We start from the raw sequence: 18,933 nt of genomic DNA on the forward strand, positions 1-18,933 counted from the left end.
CTTAATCAGGAGGATCTGCAAACTTAGACAAGAGAAGAAGCATACAATTTTATCAACAGTTTTGGTGCACAGGAGTTCACAGAAAATAAGTTAAACTCAAGAAGTCCTGAGATTCAGGGACTTATATACAATTTTAAAAAAAATAGTGCGTTTGGGCTTTGAGGGATCATCAGTTGTGGGGAAGTGACTTGGAAGTATATGGGGGGAACTAATGGAAGGCAAAGGTTAATTTAGTAAGGGTTGTTTATACAGACTCTTCTCAATGCCAGCTCCGGTGATGAGTCACTCTTGCTGGGGGACACCTTCACAAGGAAAAATGTATGCCTGCTGTTAGGTGGGTAAGGGGAGGGAAGAGAACGCTTCCTGCATCTGTTGATTTGCTATTGCCTTCTGCTCAGAACAATCCTTATGCCACAGCGGCACATTTTGGGATGGCACATCTTGATTCCCTTCAGGTGGAAATGAAGGGTATCATGATACTTAATGATACTTCCAGTTCTTCCGGAAGGTGGTCTGATTCGGGTTGTTTTCCTGAGTAGGATGCAAGGGTAATTCTTTCTCCGGTCCTTGTCCAGATGGGTTCAAAGAATGAAGCCACTGGACAAAAGGTGGTAGATGAAAGGGTGGAAATTTATTGGAAGCAAATACAGACTCCCACTAGTAGGAAGGGGATTCCAAGGGGGTAACCCACTAAGCTCCTTTTTTCTAAGGTTTATAAAGGCTGCAGTTCTTGGTTTCTTCATACTGCCTTCTAATTGGTCACTCTTTTGCAGAATATCAGCTTCAAACCCTAAAACCCCATGTGGTGACCCTTTATCTCTCCCCCTTCAGTGGTAGAATTCTGTCCCAAGTAGATCCTGGGTAAGGATCTGGGGTGTTTATCTAAGGTGTCCCTTGAAATAAACTTTAACCGTGCAGATGTGGTACATTCAAGTAGTTGCTAGCGAAGAGGCTACTCTACACAAGCAGGACCAAGGGCAGGCCTAGGACTGAAAAGACCAGAAGCTTTAATTTTAATTTTGAGCGTATGCAAAATAATTCTGTTAACTGCTGGAGGAATTACAGCACATGAAACATACGCAGTTGCAAATCACACAGCACTTTATTACTCACACAAGTTCCTGATGCTGTGGGTACAGGCTTAATGGGGATCCCGGTGGTGCTGTTCTCTGGGGTCCGGCAGCTGGGCTGGTCCAGTCTGGATGCAGGGGGCCAGCATTCCTCACTCGAGAGCTCAGTTGCATCTTGATCGAGAGGTACTGGCCGTTCTTCTGTCGTCTGGCAAGAAAAGAAACATGGAATGGCGTTGCTTGCCGGACTGACAGGAGGACATGCCTTTGTGGCTGTCTCAACAGGCAACCACCATCGGCTGGTCAGGACCCCCATTTTTTTAAATATTTTTATTGATTTCAGAGAGGAAGGGAGAGGGAGAGAGAGATAGAAACATCAATGATGAGAGAGTATCATTGATCGGCTGCCTCCTGCAGGCCCCTTACTGGGGATCCAGCCTGCAACCCAGGCATGTGCCCTTGACTGGAATTGAACCTGGGACCCTTCAGTCCACAGGCTGACGCTCTATCCACTGAGCCAAACCGGCTAGGGAGGATCCCCATTTTTAAAGCCTGTACGGCACCAGCAACAGTTCAGGTGGCTATCAATAAATTACGTCAATGCACACATGTTAATCTCAAACAGGGCAAGGGGCTACATGTGATTATCGTAGGAAAAATACATCACTCACTCAAATGGTTATCTTGACAAGTCACTCTGAGTCAATAACTAAAGTTCAAATCCTTATCTATAAAATACACACGCTTCAGGGCAATGGGAAATGTGTCCTTAATATCATACTTTAAGTTTCAAGGAAAATTAACTCAAACACTTTAAACCTTTCTTAACATTTTTTATACATTTTTAAAGCATTTTTAAACATTTCTATATATATTACTATAACAAATTCTCTGTCTCCTGTAAAAATCTCATTTGTCTGCATTTCTCTATCCTCTGTGAAAGTTTGTTTCCTTTTTTCCCATACCCTGTGGCTTTTCCCTATTTTCTGTGAAAGGATGTCTTCCTCTCTGCTTATCCTGTGGAATCCTTTTTTTTCCTCTGTGAATGTATGCCTTTTGGCAACTCCAAGCCCTCACCTATGCCTTCCTCCCCCATGGAGCCTCTTTATTCCTAAAACTCCCTAAACCTGCCTATTTTATCCCTAAAACTCCTTTCAGAACCAGTTTCTACCTCTGTGAGTGTATCAATCTTTGGGAAATTTTTAAATTGTTGCGTAGTTTGAAAGTAAATCATTGGAAAGGATAAGATCACAAAGATTTTTAAAAAGAAAATTTGTGTTAACAAAAACTTCACTTATAATTATTCTACTTAACTCCAATCCTTTGATAATTCAGAGACAACACTTTGGGAAAGAATCTAGATTGGCTTTCAGGGAAATGTGATCAGGTTTCCATTTGTGGGCCCACTTGGCCCATTTAGAGGCATATCATTGCACTCTTCATTGTGAGATCTGGCTTCTGCCTCCCACACTCATGAGACAGGCTCCCTGCTTTTTCCTCCTGAGCAAGGGATTAATTCCTTGTTCTCACTGTTCAGGGCTGGGGATCCAAAAGAGTATAGAAGCAATCCCATCTTCTTTCCAACTCCCTTCATTTTGCTGGGTTTTACTACCACCATCATAGAAAGGAACATTAGCTCAAGTGTCATAGTTCCTACAGCTTCCCTTCTTCCGTGATGCCCATCCTTTTGAATACCAGCTATATTCCCATAAAGACAGTATAACACACACTGAGCTATTTCCTTCAGACCTTTAGCATGGACTTTAGGCCTTGATTTAAAGGCCTGTTGGAAGAGACAAGCAATTTGAATGACCCTTCTTTTTGAAGGAAAAGTACTGTCTTGAACTTTCTGTTAAATTAATAATCTGTGGGGGTTTTGTTTTGCTTTGTTTTTGTTCCTGAAGAACCCATTAAGGCACTGGAAACTCTACATGTTGTTTTCGTGAGCTGTGGAAAGGAGCACTCCCTGGCTGTTTGTCACAAAGGAAGGGTCTTTGCATGGGGAGCTGGTTCTGAAGGACAACTGGGGATTGGAGAATTTAAGGAAGTAATTTTTACACCTAAGTAAGTATTTCAGTTCATTCATTCATTCATTCATTCAATATTTTTGAGTTCCACCTGCCAGGTACCATGCAAGATGCCAGGGTACAAAGATGACTATGCCAACAAACACAGTCTCTAACCTCAACCATTACAGTATGTTGCAGGAGGAGGCGGGGGAAAAACTTGTAACACCAATTATTATTTAAAGTCCTATGAAAGAGAAGGGCATGGTGAATGTGAACATGTGACCCTTCGGTCTTAATCTAATCTATTGCAAATACCTATACAACTTGGACCCCCTGAGTTGGCATAAAGATTAAAGTAAAAACATTTGAGCTACTGAAGATGCAGAAAGCAATTTATCTGAATTTCCCTATCTGACTAAAGCAGTGCCTCCTAAAATGCAGCTGCCATTAACCCTCCTAGCAAGGAGTTTATTGTGAATTCAGCTGCCCTATCAGCACCAAAAAAAATCCCAAAAAACAAAAAAAACAAAACCCACAATAGAAACTCCCATACTGTTCCATGGAAGTTCTAACTGCCTCCTCCAATCCTGACTTTCGTTATGTTGATATATATAAACTTTTACTCTGGTTATTCCACAAAGTTTCTATTACTGGGAGCTCCCATGTGTACATATAAATAAGCCATGTCTTTTCCACTGTTAATCTGTCTATTGTCAATTAATTGCAGGTCCTCAAATCACTGCACCCAAATTGGAAAAAGAAATGTTTTTCTTTCAACATAACCTTTTTGTTATAATCACTGGGTCCTAATACTTTACTTAGTAAAATGGAGGGGGGGAAATCATATCCTCACAAAAATGTTTTCTAGGACAAATGATATGACAAGCAGTCTGAATTTTGTGTTCATGAATTACACACTTTGGAAATGGTCAAGAGCATGTTTTCTAATACTAGGAAGTTACCTTGTCACCCCCTGTGGTCATTAAATCATGTGAGAAATTGCTGTGGCTTGAGGAATGATCATTGAACTTGAAACGGAAAGACGAAGGTCTAGTTCTACAACTTGAAGCATATCTGACTTCTTTGAGTTCTAGGTTCAACCATGTGAAATTGCGGATAGTTACGTTTTGATCCTGTAGAGGCCATTCAACCCAATGGTTTTGTTTTTCTCACAGGGATTAAAATAGAATCCTATAAATTCTAAAGCCCTGTGCTATATGTGTATGAAGAAAGTTATTGGGGGAGAACCAAGATGGCGGCATAGGTTAACGCCGGAGTTTGCTGCCTTGAACAACTACTTCAAAAGTGAAACTAAAAGACGGAACGGACATCACCCAGAGCCACAGGAACACTGGCTGAGTGGAAGTCCTACAACTAGGAGGAAAGAGAAATGCATACAGACACTCAGAGGAGGCGCAGTGCTGAAGTCAAATTCTGAGGTGCGGAGTGTGCGGAGTGGGCTGGCGGCGGAGGGCGCGGTTGGCATTTTCAATCGGGAGGGAGTCGCAGACTCTGAGCTCCAGATACGGGCGAGTCTTTAGGGACCCAGACTCAAACGGGAGAAGCGGGACTGTCTGGCTTGGGTCAGAGCGAGTGCAGCTTTCTCTCCGAGGTTTGCAGCAGTTGCTGGGACTCAGAGAGGCAGAGCCCCTGGGGACAGGACTGAGAGCCACCATAACTGCTCTCTTCAGCCCACCCTGTTGATCCTGTGCGACCCGCCCCGCCCAAGCCCTGCACAGAGGCATTTGCCGGATAGCCTCAGGCAAAGGCTAGATTAGCACCTCCCTAGAGGACAGAAGTTCTCTCACTGCAGACACAGCTGATTCTCACAGCCACTTGGCCTGGAGGTCAAACCCTCCCTGGTATTAGCTACAACAATCAAGGCTTAACTACAAGACTGCGAACAAAGACCACTAGGGGGTGCACCAAGAAAGCATAACAAAATGCGGAGACAAAGAAACAGGACAAAATTGTCAATGGAAGATATAGAGTTCAGAACCACACTTTTAAGGTCTCTCAAGAACGTTTAGAAGCCGCCGATAAACTTAATGAGATCTACAAGAAAACTAATGAGACCCTCGATGTTATGATGGGGAACCAACTAGAAATTAAGCATACACGGACTGAAATAATGAATATTATACAGACTCCCGACAGCAGACCAGAGGAGCGCAAGAATCAAGTCAAAGATTTGAAATGTGAGGAAGCAAAAAACACCCAACCGGAGGGGCGGAATGAAAAAAGAATCCAAAAATGCGAGGATAGTGTAAGGAGCCTCTGGGACAGCTTCAAGCGTACCAACATCAGAATTATAGGGGTGCCAGAAGATGAGAGAGAGCAAGATATTGAAAACCTATTTGAAGAAATAATGACAGAAAACTTCCCCCACCTGGTGAAAGAAATGGACTTACAGGTCCAAGAAGCGCGGAGAACCCCAAACAAAAGGAATCCAAAGAGGACCACACCAAGACACATCAGAATTAAAATGCCAAGAGCAAAAGACAAAGAGAGAATCTTAAAAGCAGCAAGAGAAAGAAACTCAGTTACCTACAAGGGAATACCCATATGACTGTCAGCTGATTTCTCAACAGAAACTTTGCAGGCCAGAAGGGAATGGCAAGAAATATTCAAAGTGATGAATACCAAGAACCTACAACCAAGATTACTTTACCCAGCAAAGCTATCATTCAGAATTGAAGGTCAGATAAAGAGCTTCACAGATAAGGAAAAGCTAAAGGAGTTCATCACCACCAAACCAGGATTATATGAAATGCTGAAAGGTATCCTTTAAGAAGAGGAAGAGGAAGAAAAAGGTAAAGATACAAATTATGAACAACAAATATGCATCTATCAACAAGTGAATCTAAGAATCAAGTGAATAAATAATCTGATAAACAGAATGAACTGGTGATTATAATAGAATCAGGGACATAGAAAGGGAATGGACTGACTATTCTTGGGGGGGAAAGGGGTGTGGGAGATGCGGGAAGAGACTGGACAAAAATCGTGCACCTATGGATAAAAAAAAAAAAAAAGTTATTTTTCTTTTACATCAATAAGTGTAGAATGAAAGTTGGTACATTAAATAATGCATTAAAAGTCCAGTAAAAGTCACTTTTGCATTATATACTGTTTTGAATTCTGCCCTGCACCTTTGTACATGCTGATGTCATGTTAAAAACAGTTCAAAGCTTTGAAAAAAAGATACTACAGAAATACAAGAACATTAAATTGTTTTTCTAAACCAAATGTATTACCTGGGATGTTTTAAATATCTGTAGCCCACTTAGTGATTCTAAAGAATGATTAATAGACTTTGTATATTTTTTATGTTTCATTTTTAATACAGGAAGATAAAAACTCTGGATGGTATAAAAATAATACAAGTTTCCTGTGGAGACCACCATTCCCTGGCATTATCAGAAGGTAAAAAAGGTGTTTTCAATCTCCTGTTGGCTTTTAATGCATTGGGGTTCACTTTAATGCATTTAGAAGTTTTTAACTCTCCAGATTTCAGAAGAGATGTTGTTTTCATATGTTTTTCCAATTTTCTTTGTTCTTATTATACTCTTAACTATTGCCTAATTCATATTTCACTGCCATAAAGACCATCTCTGCTTACATGATCTGATTGGCTGACTCTCTCAGAACCCAGTAGTGGTTTTATTTCCAGCATTTTGCCCTTTTTCCACAAAAAGGCTTGTCTTCACTGGCAAATTCAGGTAGACAAAGGCCTATTCTCTTTTTTACTTAGATCAAAGAAAGAAAAGTCAAAATCATGACTATTTTTTTTTTTTTTTTGTATCAACATCCTCAATCCTTTGTCCATCCTGCCAAATTTCAATGGAAAGTGTCAGGGAGGAAAAACTTTTCCTTTACTCCTTAGTTTCAGTACCTGGAGGGCTACAAATATAAGAAACGACAAATTACTAAGAAAAAAGGCACATAATTTTTATTGATACTTACATGCATGGGAGTTCACGAAAAGAAGTGAAACCCAAGAAGTGGTTAGATTCTGGGGCTTATATACCATGTGAACAAAGGAAAGGAGGTTTGGGCTAGGGGAGAGAAATTGTGGGAAAGGGACTTGAAAACATGTGGGGGGAACTAATGGAAGATGAGGGTTATTTCACTAAGGGTGGTTGAGGCACCCTCACGCCAATGCTGACTCTCCATCTCTGGTGATGAGTCCCTCTCCTATTCCTGGTACAAAGGGGACACCGTCACAAAAGGAAATTTATGCCTTGCCTTCAGGTGGATAAGGGGAGGGCAGAGAACCCTTTCCGCAACTGTTCATTCTCAGTTGCCTTCAGCTCAAAATAATCTTCCAAACGGGGCATATTCTGATCCCTTTCAAGAGACATCTGACATTTGTGTGTCCCTCTGGTGGTTTCATGTGCATAACTGCCATTGTGACACCGGGGCCAGGGACAGCCAACATTTCTTAGTTGCCTTCTATGTGCTACTCTTAAATGCTTTACATGGGTTGTTTCATGTAATTGCCTAAAACACAGAAGCTAGGGCCCTGGCTGGTGTGGCTGAGTTGGTTGAAGTGTCGACCAATGCACCAAAAGGTGGTGGGTTCCACATGGTCAGGGCACATACCCAGGTTTCGGGTTCGATCCCCTGTTGGGCCACATGCGTGCGGGAGGCAACCGATCAATGTTTCTCTCACACATCAATGTTTCTCTCTCTCTCTCTCTCACTTTCTCAAGATCAATAAAAATTTTAAATAAATAAAAATATTTTAAAACACAGAACCTAGGTATTATTTGTATCCTTATTTCAGAAATAAGGATAGTTGGGCTCAGAGACTTTCACTCTGTTTATATCCCAATCTTACGTTCTTAATCACTGTACCATGTAGGCTACGCAACCAGGACAATCCCAGGGCTATAGTGTGCTTCCTTCTACCTACCACTTCTAGCTATTTGACCTAAGGCAAGTTATTTAACTTGGTTGAGTCTCAGTTTTCTCATCTGTAGGAATATTGATGCATAACTTAAAAGTTGTTTAGAAGATTCAGTGAGAGAAGGTACACAATTTATCCTGAACAGTCCATAGCATGTAGGGTACAATGAATATTAGTTTCTTTTCCTTTCTTATTTTTCTTCTTTTTTAAAATTAGAAAGTGTATATTTTTATTGAGGTATAATTGACATACAACATTATTTAGTGTCAGGTGTACAACATAATGATTAATATTTGTATACACTGTGAAATAAAAACAATAAATCTAGTTAGCATCTGTCACCAAACAGTTACAGAATTTTTTTTTTTTGTAATGAGAACTTTTAAGATTTATTCTCTTTGCAACTTTCAAATATGCAATACAGTATTATTAACTCTAGTGGCCATGCTGAACATTACATTCCCATGACATTTATTTTATAACTAGAAGTTTGTATCTTTTGATTCCCTTCACTCATTTTATCCCTAACTCTTGGCAACCACCACTCTGTTCTTAGTATCCATGAGTTGTTGGTGTGTTTTTTTAAGATTCAACATGTAAGTGAGATCATACAGTATTTGTCTTTGTCTGACTTATTTCACATAGCATAATGCCCTCAAAATACATCCATGTATTGATTTCAGAGAGGAAGGGAGAGGGAAAGAGAGATAGAAACATCAATGATGAGAGAGAATCAATGATCAGCTGCCTCCTGAACACCCCCTGTTACAGATTGAACCTGCAACCCAGGTATGTGCCCTGACCCAGGAATCAAACCATGACCTCCTGGTTCATAATAGGCTGATGCTCAACCACTGAACAAATGGAACTTCTTAATTATGGAAATGATTTGAATTTTTTCCTTGGAGCATTGATTTGTCTTTATGTTGATCTGGAATGTAAAAGCTGTGTAGAACCCAGTACTCAATGCATTTGCTATGGTGAACTGTGAGTTCTCATACACTTTCATGACAGTTTGACATTTTGCAGAATGTTCTCAAAAATTATTTTCAGTGATAGAAATAACTTAGAAGAGTTCAAAATAAAAGTTAGATATAATAACTTAAAAATCTGAGATGTGTGGCGTTTCTCTGGACAAATAATTAAGCATTAGAGCAACTTTTTAAAAATTTGATATTAATTTTCCCTCTCTGGTCAAATTCAACATAAAATGTTGGTTCCCGCCCCCCCGCCCCCATGGAGTCATTTCACAAATATTTACCAAGTGCCTGCAGTGTTTCTAACAAGGGAATATAGCAGTGAACAAACATAAGACCCTACTTTCAGGAAGCTTATATTCAGACTAGAGGCCCGGTGCATGAAAATTCATGCACTGGAGGGGGTGTCCCTCAGCCCAGCCTGCCCCCTCTCATAGTTTGGGAGTCCTCAGGGATGGGAGGCGACCCAGTGATCAGGGGCAAGTGATGCCCCCATCACACCTCTGCTGCTGCCACTGCCAGCAGCGCAAGCCTCAGGCGGCTCTGGGCAGCTAGGCAACAGCCATCCAAGGCTTGCCTGCACCTTGGGCCAGCCCTGGGTGGCTGGGGGGCTGAGGGTGGGTCCAGCCTCACTACATGCCTGCCACGCCCACGGCTGGTCTGAAAGGACTGGGGGACTCTGGCAGGGCTGAGGGGACTGGGCGCCGCCATCTTTGTGATGGCATGATGGTCAATTTGCATATTCACTCTTTATTAGATAGGAAGAGAAGTAAGAGAAGAGACCCTTAAACACAGAGACAAATAGTTATGTAGTATAACAGATAAGGAGAAGGGGTCTGAAGAAAAGTGAGTGAGGGTAAGAGGACAGAGAGCAAGTGCTTGGGTGAAGGAAAGGGGTTTTTCTGTTTATACAGGAAGTCAGGGAAGCTATCTCTTACTAGGTGACATATGAGCAGAGACCGAAAGGGAAGGAAGGAGATATGATGCTAAGGCCATGATCCAGAAGAAGGATCCCAAAACAAAGGTGATGAGGTAGGGGGCATGCCCGGTGGTGTGCTCAGCAAGAGCAGGATATATGGAGAGGCATGAGGAAGGGGCAGATGAGGTCTGAGAAGTGGTCATGGGAAATACTGGGCACGTGGGGCTTGTGAGCTGTGGTAAGAATTAGTCTATTATTGAGTGAGATAGCAAGCTCCTGAATGGCTCGATCTGACTCATATCTTTAAAAGGTCACTCACTCTGGCTACTCTTTGGAACAGACTGCTGAGGGCAAAGGTGGGATCTGGGAGTCCAGAAAGGTGCTGTTGTAATTTTCCAGGACAGAAATGATGGTGATTTGGCCACTGAGGAGCTAACAGTAGGGAGGTGAGAAGTAGTTGGATTCTGTATAAACTCTGACAGTAGAGGCTTTAGGATCTGCTGGGTTGGAAGATGTAAAGGAAAGAGAGGAGTCAAGGATGACTCCAAGATTTTTGGCTTGAGCACCTGAAAGAACACAGTTGCCCTTTACTTGGAAGGAGAAGAGGAGTGGATGTTGTCAGAAGGGACCTCTGAAGGTGATCTTGACCTTTGCCTTTAGCCAGAATACTTTAACCTTATTTAACCCTGTTTTATTTTTTAAAGATTTTTTGAATTAGGGTGGCAGTTTCTACTTGCAATTCTGAATTTCTCTTCTTTATTTCTGTAGATGGCCAAGTGTTTTCATGGGGAAAGAACAGCCAAGGTCAGCTGGGCCTGGGGAAGGACTTTCCCTCCCAAGCCAGCCCGCAGCGGGTGAGGTCCTTAGACGGGATCCCGCTGGCTCAGGTGGCTGCAGGAGGGGCCCACAGCTTTGCCCTGTCTCTCTCTGGGACTTCATTTGGCTGGGGAAGCAACAGTGCAGGGCAGCTGGCCCTCAGCGGGAAAGATGTCCCAGGTAAGGAGATAATCTTGTGCCTGCAATAAATTATTATTTCTTTCCAGTTGGAAGACCAACTCTGCAAAGGGCGGTCTCAGAGGTTAGAACAGTGGTTCCCAAACTTTATAGAACATTAGAATCACCTGGAGGCTACATTAATTTTTATGGTTGCTGTAACAAATTACCACAAATTTAGTGGCTTAAAACAACGCAGATGTGTTATCTTATTGTTCTGGTATTCTGAAGTCTGGTGTGGGCCTCCCTGGGCTAACATCAAGGTGTCAGCAGGGCTGTTTCCTTTCTGGAGGCTCTAGGGCAGAAGCCATTTTCTTCTCTTTTCCAGCTTCTAAAGACCACCTGCATTCCTTCACTCAGCCCCCTTTTTTCTTCAGAACCAGCAATGGCTGGCTGATTAAGTCTTTCTTAAGTCACATTATTCTGACATTGACACGTCTACCTCCCATTTCTTCAGTTAAAGGACTCTTGTGATCTCCCTGTTTTAAGGTCAACTGATTAGCAACTTCGATTCCATCTGCTTCTTTAACTCCCCTTTGACATGTACCCTAACATGTTCACAGGCTCTGGAAAAAAGGACATGGATGTCTTTGGGAGGCCATTATTCTGTCCACCATGAGAGCATTCAAAAATCCCAATGTCGCTGAAACCGGTTTGGCTCAGTGGATAGAGCATCGGCCTGCGGACTGAGGGGTCCCAGGTTCGATTCTGGTCAAGGGCATGTACCTGGGTTGCGGGCACATCCCCAGTGGGAGATGTGCAGGAGGCGGCTGATCGATGTTTCTCTCCCATCGATGTTTCTAACTCTCTATCTCTCTCCCTTCCTCTCTGTAAAAAATCAATAAAATATATTTAAAAATCCCAATGTCCTAGTTGGACCCTATACCAATTAAATCAGGATGTTTGGGGATGGAAGTCAGGCATCAGTCATTAACAAAGATCTCTTGGGTGATTCTGCTGTGCAGCAAAATTTTGGAACCACTGGATTAGAAGCCTGCTAGCAGTAGGGGAAATCACCAGTTCCTTTGGCAACTTTTAAACAAAACTCACTGTGAAGTCTTCCCCATGGGCCCTGTCCTCCTTTGTTCAATTTTTTACTAGTAGATTCAACTAACATATCTTTAGCACCTGTTTAGTGCTAGTTCCATGCTGAGCACTAATTTCATTTAACTCTGTCAACATGAAGTAGGTTCTTGTATTTTCTTAACTACTATTACATATTTGCAAAATACCTACTCTGTGACAGAAATGAATTCAACATGATGACACTATCATTAGGATGAAGGTCTTAAAGCTTAGCTTTCCAGGACAATAGATTCAGGAAAGAAGATTAAATAGTTTCCAGAAATACATGCTAAAAGACTGCTTTTCTTTCCCAAAGCAGGGCTTTCCCTTTGTTTTCTAAAACCTCTGGTTATTTATTCACTTCTAAAAATTATGTTAATTAATTATAAGATATTAAAAACTATAAAAATATAAAAACTATTGATAACTGAGTCTGCTTCTTATACTTCTTTCAACAGTGCAACGCTACAAGCCTCTTTCAGTTGGTCGGCTAAAGAGTCTAGATGTGATTTACATCAGCTGTGGTTATGAACACACTGCGGTGCTTACCCAGGTAATTCAAAATGTCTTGCTATTTTTCAAAATTTCAATCAAGTGTTACCACAAGGTTCAGTTACTAATTATTGTTGAAATCAAGTTGTGGATCAATATCTCAATATATCCATTCAGTGTACAAATCTTTAAAAGGAGAAGTTACCCGATATTAATCATGAAATTTTCAAGATCCTATAACAAAAGTTAATTTTAGCTTTGGATATAGTTTTAGATACCTACTAAATTAGATTAATAGGAGAGAATCTTTTTAGTAACTACTTATAATGTGGTTCTACAAATAAAATTTATTATAGGAGCACAAAGTAATTTTTACAATTTTCAATAATCCACATTACAAACTAGAACATATATTGTTCCACTTCTTGCTTGGCACAGATATGAACTGATTTCCTGAATGTTTTCTTCCTCTTTTTGTACTGGCTATATAGGATATTCCTTTGTGATGGATTTTTTTCCATAGCCGTAAGTTATAGACTTGAAAACTGTGGTTGAAATTTAAAGACTAAATATCTAAAATAATTTTTACTATTTGTTTGAAAAGCATATTTGAGTTATATCATTCTTAATTGACAAGAGAAATCTAGAGTTGTTTTAATCAAGAATCATCTTTTGAAGATACCTTGAGGCAAATGAAAAGGAATACACAATGACCCAAAATTTATGGGACATGGTCAAAGCAATTCTAAGAGGGAAATTCATAGCAAAACAGGCCTATTTCAAGAAACAAGAAAAATCTCAAACAATTTAAGGTTACATCTAAAGGAATTAGAAAAAGAAGAACAAAACCCAAAGTGAGTAGAAAGAAAGAAATAATAAAAGAGCAGAAATAAATGAAAATAGATGCTAAAAAAAAAAAAAACACCACAACAAAACCAATAGAAAAGATCAATGAAATCAAGAACTGGCTCTTTGAAAGATAAAAGAGATAAAAGGTAAAATTGATAAACCAGACTCATTAAGAAAAAAAGAGAGAGAACTCAAATAAATAAAATCAGAAATGAAAGAGAAGTGACATGAAATGAAATATAAAAATCATAGGATCATATCAATAGATGCAGAAAAAGCATTTGAAAATATCAAACATCCATTTATGATAAAAACTCTCAGTAAAGTGGGGATAGAGGGAACATATGTCAACATAATAAAGACAGTATATGACAAACCCACAGCTAACATTATATTCAATGGTGAAAAGTTCAGAACTTTTTAAGAACAGGAACAAGACAGGGATGTCTACTTTCACCACTCTTAATTCATCATAGTAGTGGAAGTCCTAGCCACAGCAATCAAACAAGAAAAAGAAAGAAAATGTATCCAAATTGGAAAAGAAGAAGTAAAACTGCCATTATTTACAGATGATATGATACTATATAGAGAGAACCTTAAAGATGCCTCCAAAAAACGATTAGAACTTAAATGAGTTTAGTAAAGTAGCAGGATATAAAATTAATACTCAGAAAGTGGTTGCATTTTTATACACCAGTATTGAGCTTTGTAAGAAAAAGAAATTAAGAAAATAATTACAGCCCTAGCCAGTTTGGCTCAGTGGATAGAGCGTTGGCCTGTGGACTGAAGGGTCCCAGGTTTGATTCCAGTAAAGGGCACATGCCTGGGTTGCGGGCTTGCTCCCAATAAGGGGCAGGCAGAAGGCAGCTAATCAATGATTCTCTCTAATCATTGATGTTTCTATCTCTCTCTCCCTCTCCCTTCCTCTCTGAAATCAATAAAAATGTATTTTTAAAAAAGAAAACAATTGCATCAAAAAAATACAGTGTGTCCTTGACTTAATGAGTGTCCCGACTAACGAGTTTTTCTAGATACGAGCCGTCTCTCGGCCGATTTTTTGCTTTGAGTTGCGAGCTAAAATTCAGGTTACGAGCCAGCTTCAGATACCCCATTGCTAGTTGGTGCAGCGAATGTCACAGTGAACGCCATAACATCAGCCCAGCATCACGTGTCTCACTCGTTCACTTTAATGATTTGACATACGAGTAATTTGAGTTACGAGCTCCGTCACAGAACGAATTAAACTCGTAAGTCAAGGCCCCACTGTACCTAGGAATAAATTTAACCAAAGAGTTGTAAAAGACCTGTACTCAGGAAACTATAAGACACTGAAGAAAGAAATTGAAGAAGATACAAACAAATGGAAGGATATACTGTGCTAATGGATATGGGGAATTAACATCATTAAAATGTCCTTATTACCCAAGGCAATTTACAGATGCAATGTAATCTGTGTCAGAATACCAATGGCATTTTTTACAGAACTAGAACAAATAACCTTAAAATTTATAAAGAACCATAAAAGACTTTGAATAGCCAAAACAATCTTGAAAAAGAAGAAGAAAGTTGCAAGTATCACGCCACCTGATATTAAACTGTACTACAAGGCTATAGTAATCAAAACAGCATGGTACTGGCATAAAAATAGACATATAGATCAATGGAACAGAATAGAGAGCCTAAAAATAAACCCACATCTATATAGTCAATTAATCTAAAGAAGCCAAGAATGTACAAGATAGTTTCTTCGATAAATGGTGTTGGGGAAACTGGACAGATACATGCAAAGAAAATAATAATAATAAAACTAGAACATTTTCTTAAACTGTATACAAAAATAAACACAAAATGGATTGAAGATTTAAATGTAAGATCTGAAACCACAAAATTCCTAAAAGAATGCATGGTGGGGGGTGCTTTCTTCAGCTTATTGCATGAAGAGGTCACACTAATCCAAGTTAAAAGCAGACACCAGTTGGTTACATTATACAAGTGGTGAGGTTTTTAAACTTGTGACAAGGGCCTCTGGCCAGATAGCTCAGTTGGTTAGAGCATCATCCCGATACACCAAGGTTTCAGGTTCAATCCCCGGTCAGAAGAAATCTAACTAATTTGATTAGCGAGAATCAATCAGTGAGTGCATAAATAAGTGGAACAACAAGTCAATGGTTTTCTCTCAAACCCTCCCTCCCCCCGCTCTTTCTCTCTCTCAAATCAATTTTACAATTAAACTTGTGACAAGGGTTGCAAGGAAATTCTCACTTAAGCTTCAGTGAGCCACTAGCACTTAAAACTCATGAACCTTCAGCTGGTCATCCTTAGCCAGTCCAGTCTCTGCGAGGAATTGGCATATGTTCTTGTACTGGTCCTCCTGTAGCTGAATTACTTATCTGTATCCTGGATGCTCAATTACAGTAATATTGCCGACAAATTTCTTCTTAAACACCTTCACTAGTTTCTTTTTATCGTAATCATCAGTGATCCCTTGGACAGTAGTAAGGGTCTTCCTGCCGTTTCTCTGTTGAATTCTTATATGGACATAATCCTCTGTGCCAGCAGGAAGCAGATATTCGCCCTTACTTGCATCAGCAAAGGGGTTGAAAGAGTGGAGGCTCTGGATAGCAAACACCTAATATGATCTCTTTTCCTGGGGGTGGGGGAAGCAGGAGCGGGGGACTGGGTGAAAAAGGTGAAGGGATTAAGAAGTTATAAAATTAGTTTTAATTGCCAGTTATAAAAATAGTCATGGGAATATAAAGTACAGTATAGGGCAGGGGTGGGCAAACTTTTTGACTCGAGGGCCACAATGGGTTCTTAAACTGGACCAGAGGGCCGGAACAAAAGCATGGATGGAGTGTGTGTGTGAACTAATATAAATTCAAAGTAAACATCATTACATAAAAGAGTACGGTCTTTTTTTTTTTTTTAGTTTTATTCATTTCAAACAGGCCGGATCCGTCCTGCGGGCCGTAGTTTGCCCACGGCTGGGATAGGGTATATAATCAATAATATTTTGTGTATGGTGTCAGATGGGTAGTAGACTTACTGGGGTGATCACTTTGTAAGGTGTATAAATGTCTAATCATATGTACACCTGAAACTAAAATAATATTGTATGTCTACTGTAATTGAAAAATAAAATTAAAAAATAATCCTTTTGAAAAGAGATTATTTCCAGAAGAATGCACAAATAAATAAAGCAATCCCATACTAAATGTTAGTGTAATTTTTGAACCAATTAATTTGTCCATCCATTCATTGTACAAACATGTATTAAGTGCCTAATTCTTAAGGGAGTACCAATGATATTTTATGTTTAATGTGTTAACTCTATATTCACTATTAGAAATAGTAAATATAGACCCTTCCTCCTTATATAGAGCTTACTAGAGGCTCGGTGCATGAATTCGTGTACAGATGTGGTCCCTTGGGATGGCCTGCGGGGATTGGGCCCCAGCTCGTGCCCCCAGCCTCGCAACCCGGCCGTGGCCTAGCGCCACCCCCTCACCTGCTCCACCATCCTGCCTGCGAGAGGATCAATTGGGGCCAGGCCCCCCACCCAGCTCCCTCATCACCTAGGAGCCAGGGGGTGGCCCCGCCCCCCTCCACTGGTCACCGTCTGTGGGGCAATCGGCAGGACAATCAGATCCCTGCTCACACCTGCCTTGGCCTGGCACCACCCACTCACCTGGTCCACTATCCTGCCATGGTCCCACTGTCATCAGGGCCCATTGGTGCCAGCAGCGCCTCCACTGCTGCCTGATGCCAGCGCCACATTGTTGATGCCCGCCATGTTCTGCACCACCCCCTGGTGGTCAGCACACATCATAGCAAGCAGTTGAACTCCCGGTCAAACTCCTGGTCAAACAATTTGCACATTAGGCTTTTATTATATAGGATATTTCACATAGTGCTCTCATATACCTCTGTTATGATATGTAATCTTTAACTTTTTAATTACTTTTTTTTACCTGAAATTAGTTTGATTTCAACTTTTTTAAACAGAATGGGAAAGTGTTCACATTTGGAGACAATTGCTTTGGACAGCTGGGACACAGCCCCACTGCTAAGAAGAGTGGTCCACAAGAAGTGGAAAGAATTGATGGCCTAGTTTCACAGATAGATTGCGGAAGGTAATAAGCTTCTTTCTTTCTTTCTTTCTTTTATTTGTATATGTATGTATACACACACACACACACACACACACACTAGTGGCCTGGTGCATGAAATTTCGTGCACTGGGGTGGGTAGGGGGGGTCCTTCAACCAGCCTGCACACTCTCGCAGTCTGGGACCCCTCCGGGGATGTCCGGGACCTCTTGCTCCTTACTGCCAGCCTACAGCAGAGGCAGGAGAGATTCCCACCACTGCCCCTACGCTCAGCAGCTGTGAGCCTGGCTTCTGACTGAGCAGCACTCCGCCTGTGGGAGTGCACTGACCACCAGGGGCAGCTCCTGCGTTGAGTGTCTGCCCCCTGGTGGTCAGTGTGCATCATAGCAACCAGTCGTTCCACCGTTTGGTCTTTTTGCATATTGGTGTTTTACTATATACTAGAGGCCCAATGCACGAAATTTGTGCAAGGGGCTCTGCCCTCGCAGCCGTGGTGACCGCCTCAGTCCTCGCAGCCCCGGCTTCATCTAGAAGGTCGTCTGGAAGGATGTCTGGAAGGTCATTCAGCTGTCTGGTCTAATTAACATATTATGCTTTTATTATTATAGACTAGAGGCCCAATGCACGAAATTTGTGCAAGAGTAGACCTTCCTACCCCTGGCTGCTGACACTGACTTCCCTCTGGCACCTGGGACCTGTGCTTCCCTCGCAGTTTCAGCTTCGTCCAGAAGGTCGTCCAGTCTAATTAGCATATTATACTTTTATTATTATAGAGAATATGACTTAGAAATGAGTCATATGACCCTGACCAGTGTGTCTCGGTTGGGTGTCGTCCTGTGCAAAAAGTTTGCCAGTTCAATTCTTGGTCAGGGCATATGTGGAGTTGTGGGCTCAATCTCTGGTAGGGGGCATGCAGGAGGCAGCCAATCAATGTTTCTCTCTCACATCAGTGTTTCTCTGTCTCTAAAAATCAAATAAAAATCTTTTAAAAATATTTTTATTGATTTCAGAGAGGAAAGGAGAGGGAGAGAGAGACAGAAACATCAATGATGAGAGAGAACCATTGACCGGCTGCCTCCTGCACGCCCCCCGCTGGGGGTCAAGGCCGCAACCCAGGCATGTGCCCCCAACCAGAATTGAACCTAGGGCCCCTCAGTTCACAGGCCAACACTCGATCCACTGAGCCAAACAGGCCAGAGCTCAAATAAAAATCTTAAAAAAAATAAAAGCAAGAACTCATGTGGAATGTTATCAAAGCTTACAACCCTAAAATATGACAATTCTTTTTATAGATAATTTTCTTTTCTGAAATTTACTTTTTTCAAATATAGGTTAATTTTTTCATTATTTTCTTTTTCACCCTTGGCATTTACTTAATAGGGATTATTTTGAAGTTTACTGTGTAGAGACCACCTAACTAGGTGCTGGAGGGTGGGGAGTGGGTGTATAACAAAAACAGTGGTGCTTGGTAATCTCATGCTCATGCATGTAGAAGATGAAGAATATTTGCATGTATATTCAGAGTTTTGCATAAACTA

At 41.0% G+C, this 18,933-nt stretch overlaps 1 protein-coding gene and 1 pseudogene across 2 annotated transcripts in view; one reads left to right on the plus strand and one right to left on the minus strand.

Moving 5' to 3' along the window:
- Window positions 1–18,933, plus strand: part of HERC6 (HECT and RLD domain containing E3 ubiquitin protein ligase family member 6) — a 65,109-nt gene that overhangs the window by 3,618 nt on the left and 42,558 nt on the right. The window contains exons 2-6 of one of the 2 annotated variants that reach the window (XM_036339421.1): window positions 2,975–3,134; window positions 6,429–6,505; window positions 10,656–10,883; window positions 12,404–12,498; window positions 17,292–17,419. In XM_036339421.1, the coding sequence (XP_036195314.1) occupies window positions 2,975–3,134; window positions 6,429–6,505; window positions 10,656–10,883; window positions 12,404–12,498; window positions 17,292–17,419 (688 nt within the window). The remainder of the gene's footprint in view (window positions 1–2,974; window positions 3,135–6,428; window positions 6,506–10,655; window positions 10,884–12,403; window positions 12,499–17,291; window positions 17,420–18,933) is intronic. The other variant, XM_036339428.1, reaches the window with a different exon arrangement.
- On the minus strand, window positions 15,574–16,806 carry LOC118666107 (annotated as a pseudogene).

This window comes from Myotis myotis, unplaced genomic scaffold (genome assembly GCF_014108235.1).
Source record: "Myotis myotis isolate mMyoMyo1 unplaced genomic scaffold, mMyoMyo1.p scaffold_m19_p_1, whole genome shotgun sequence".
NCBI lineage: Eukaryota > Metazoa > Chordata > Mammalia > Chiroptera > Vespertilionidae > Myotis > Myotis myotis.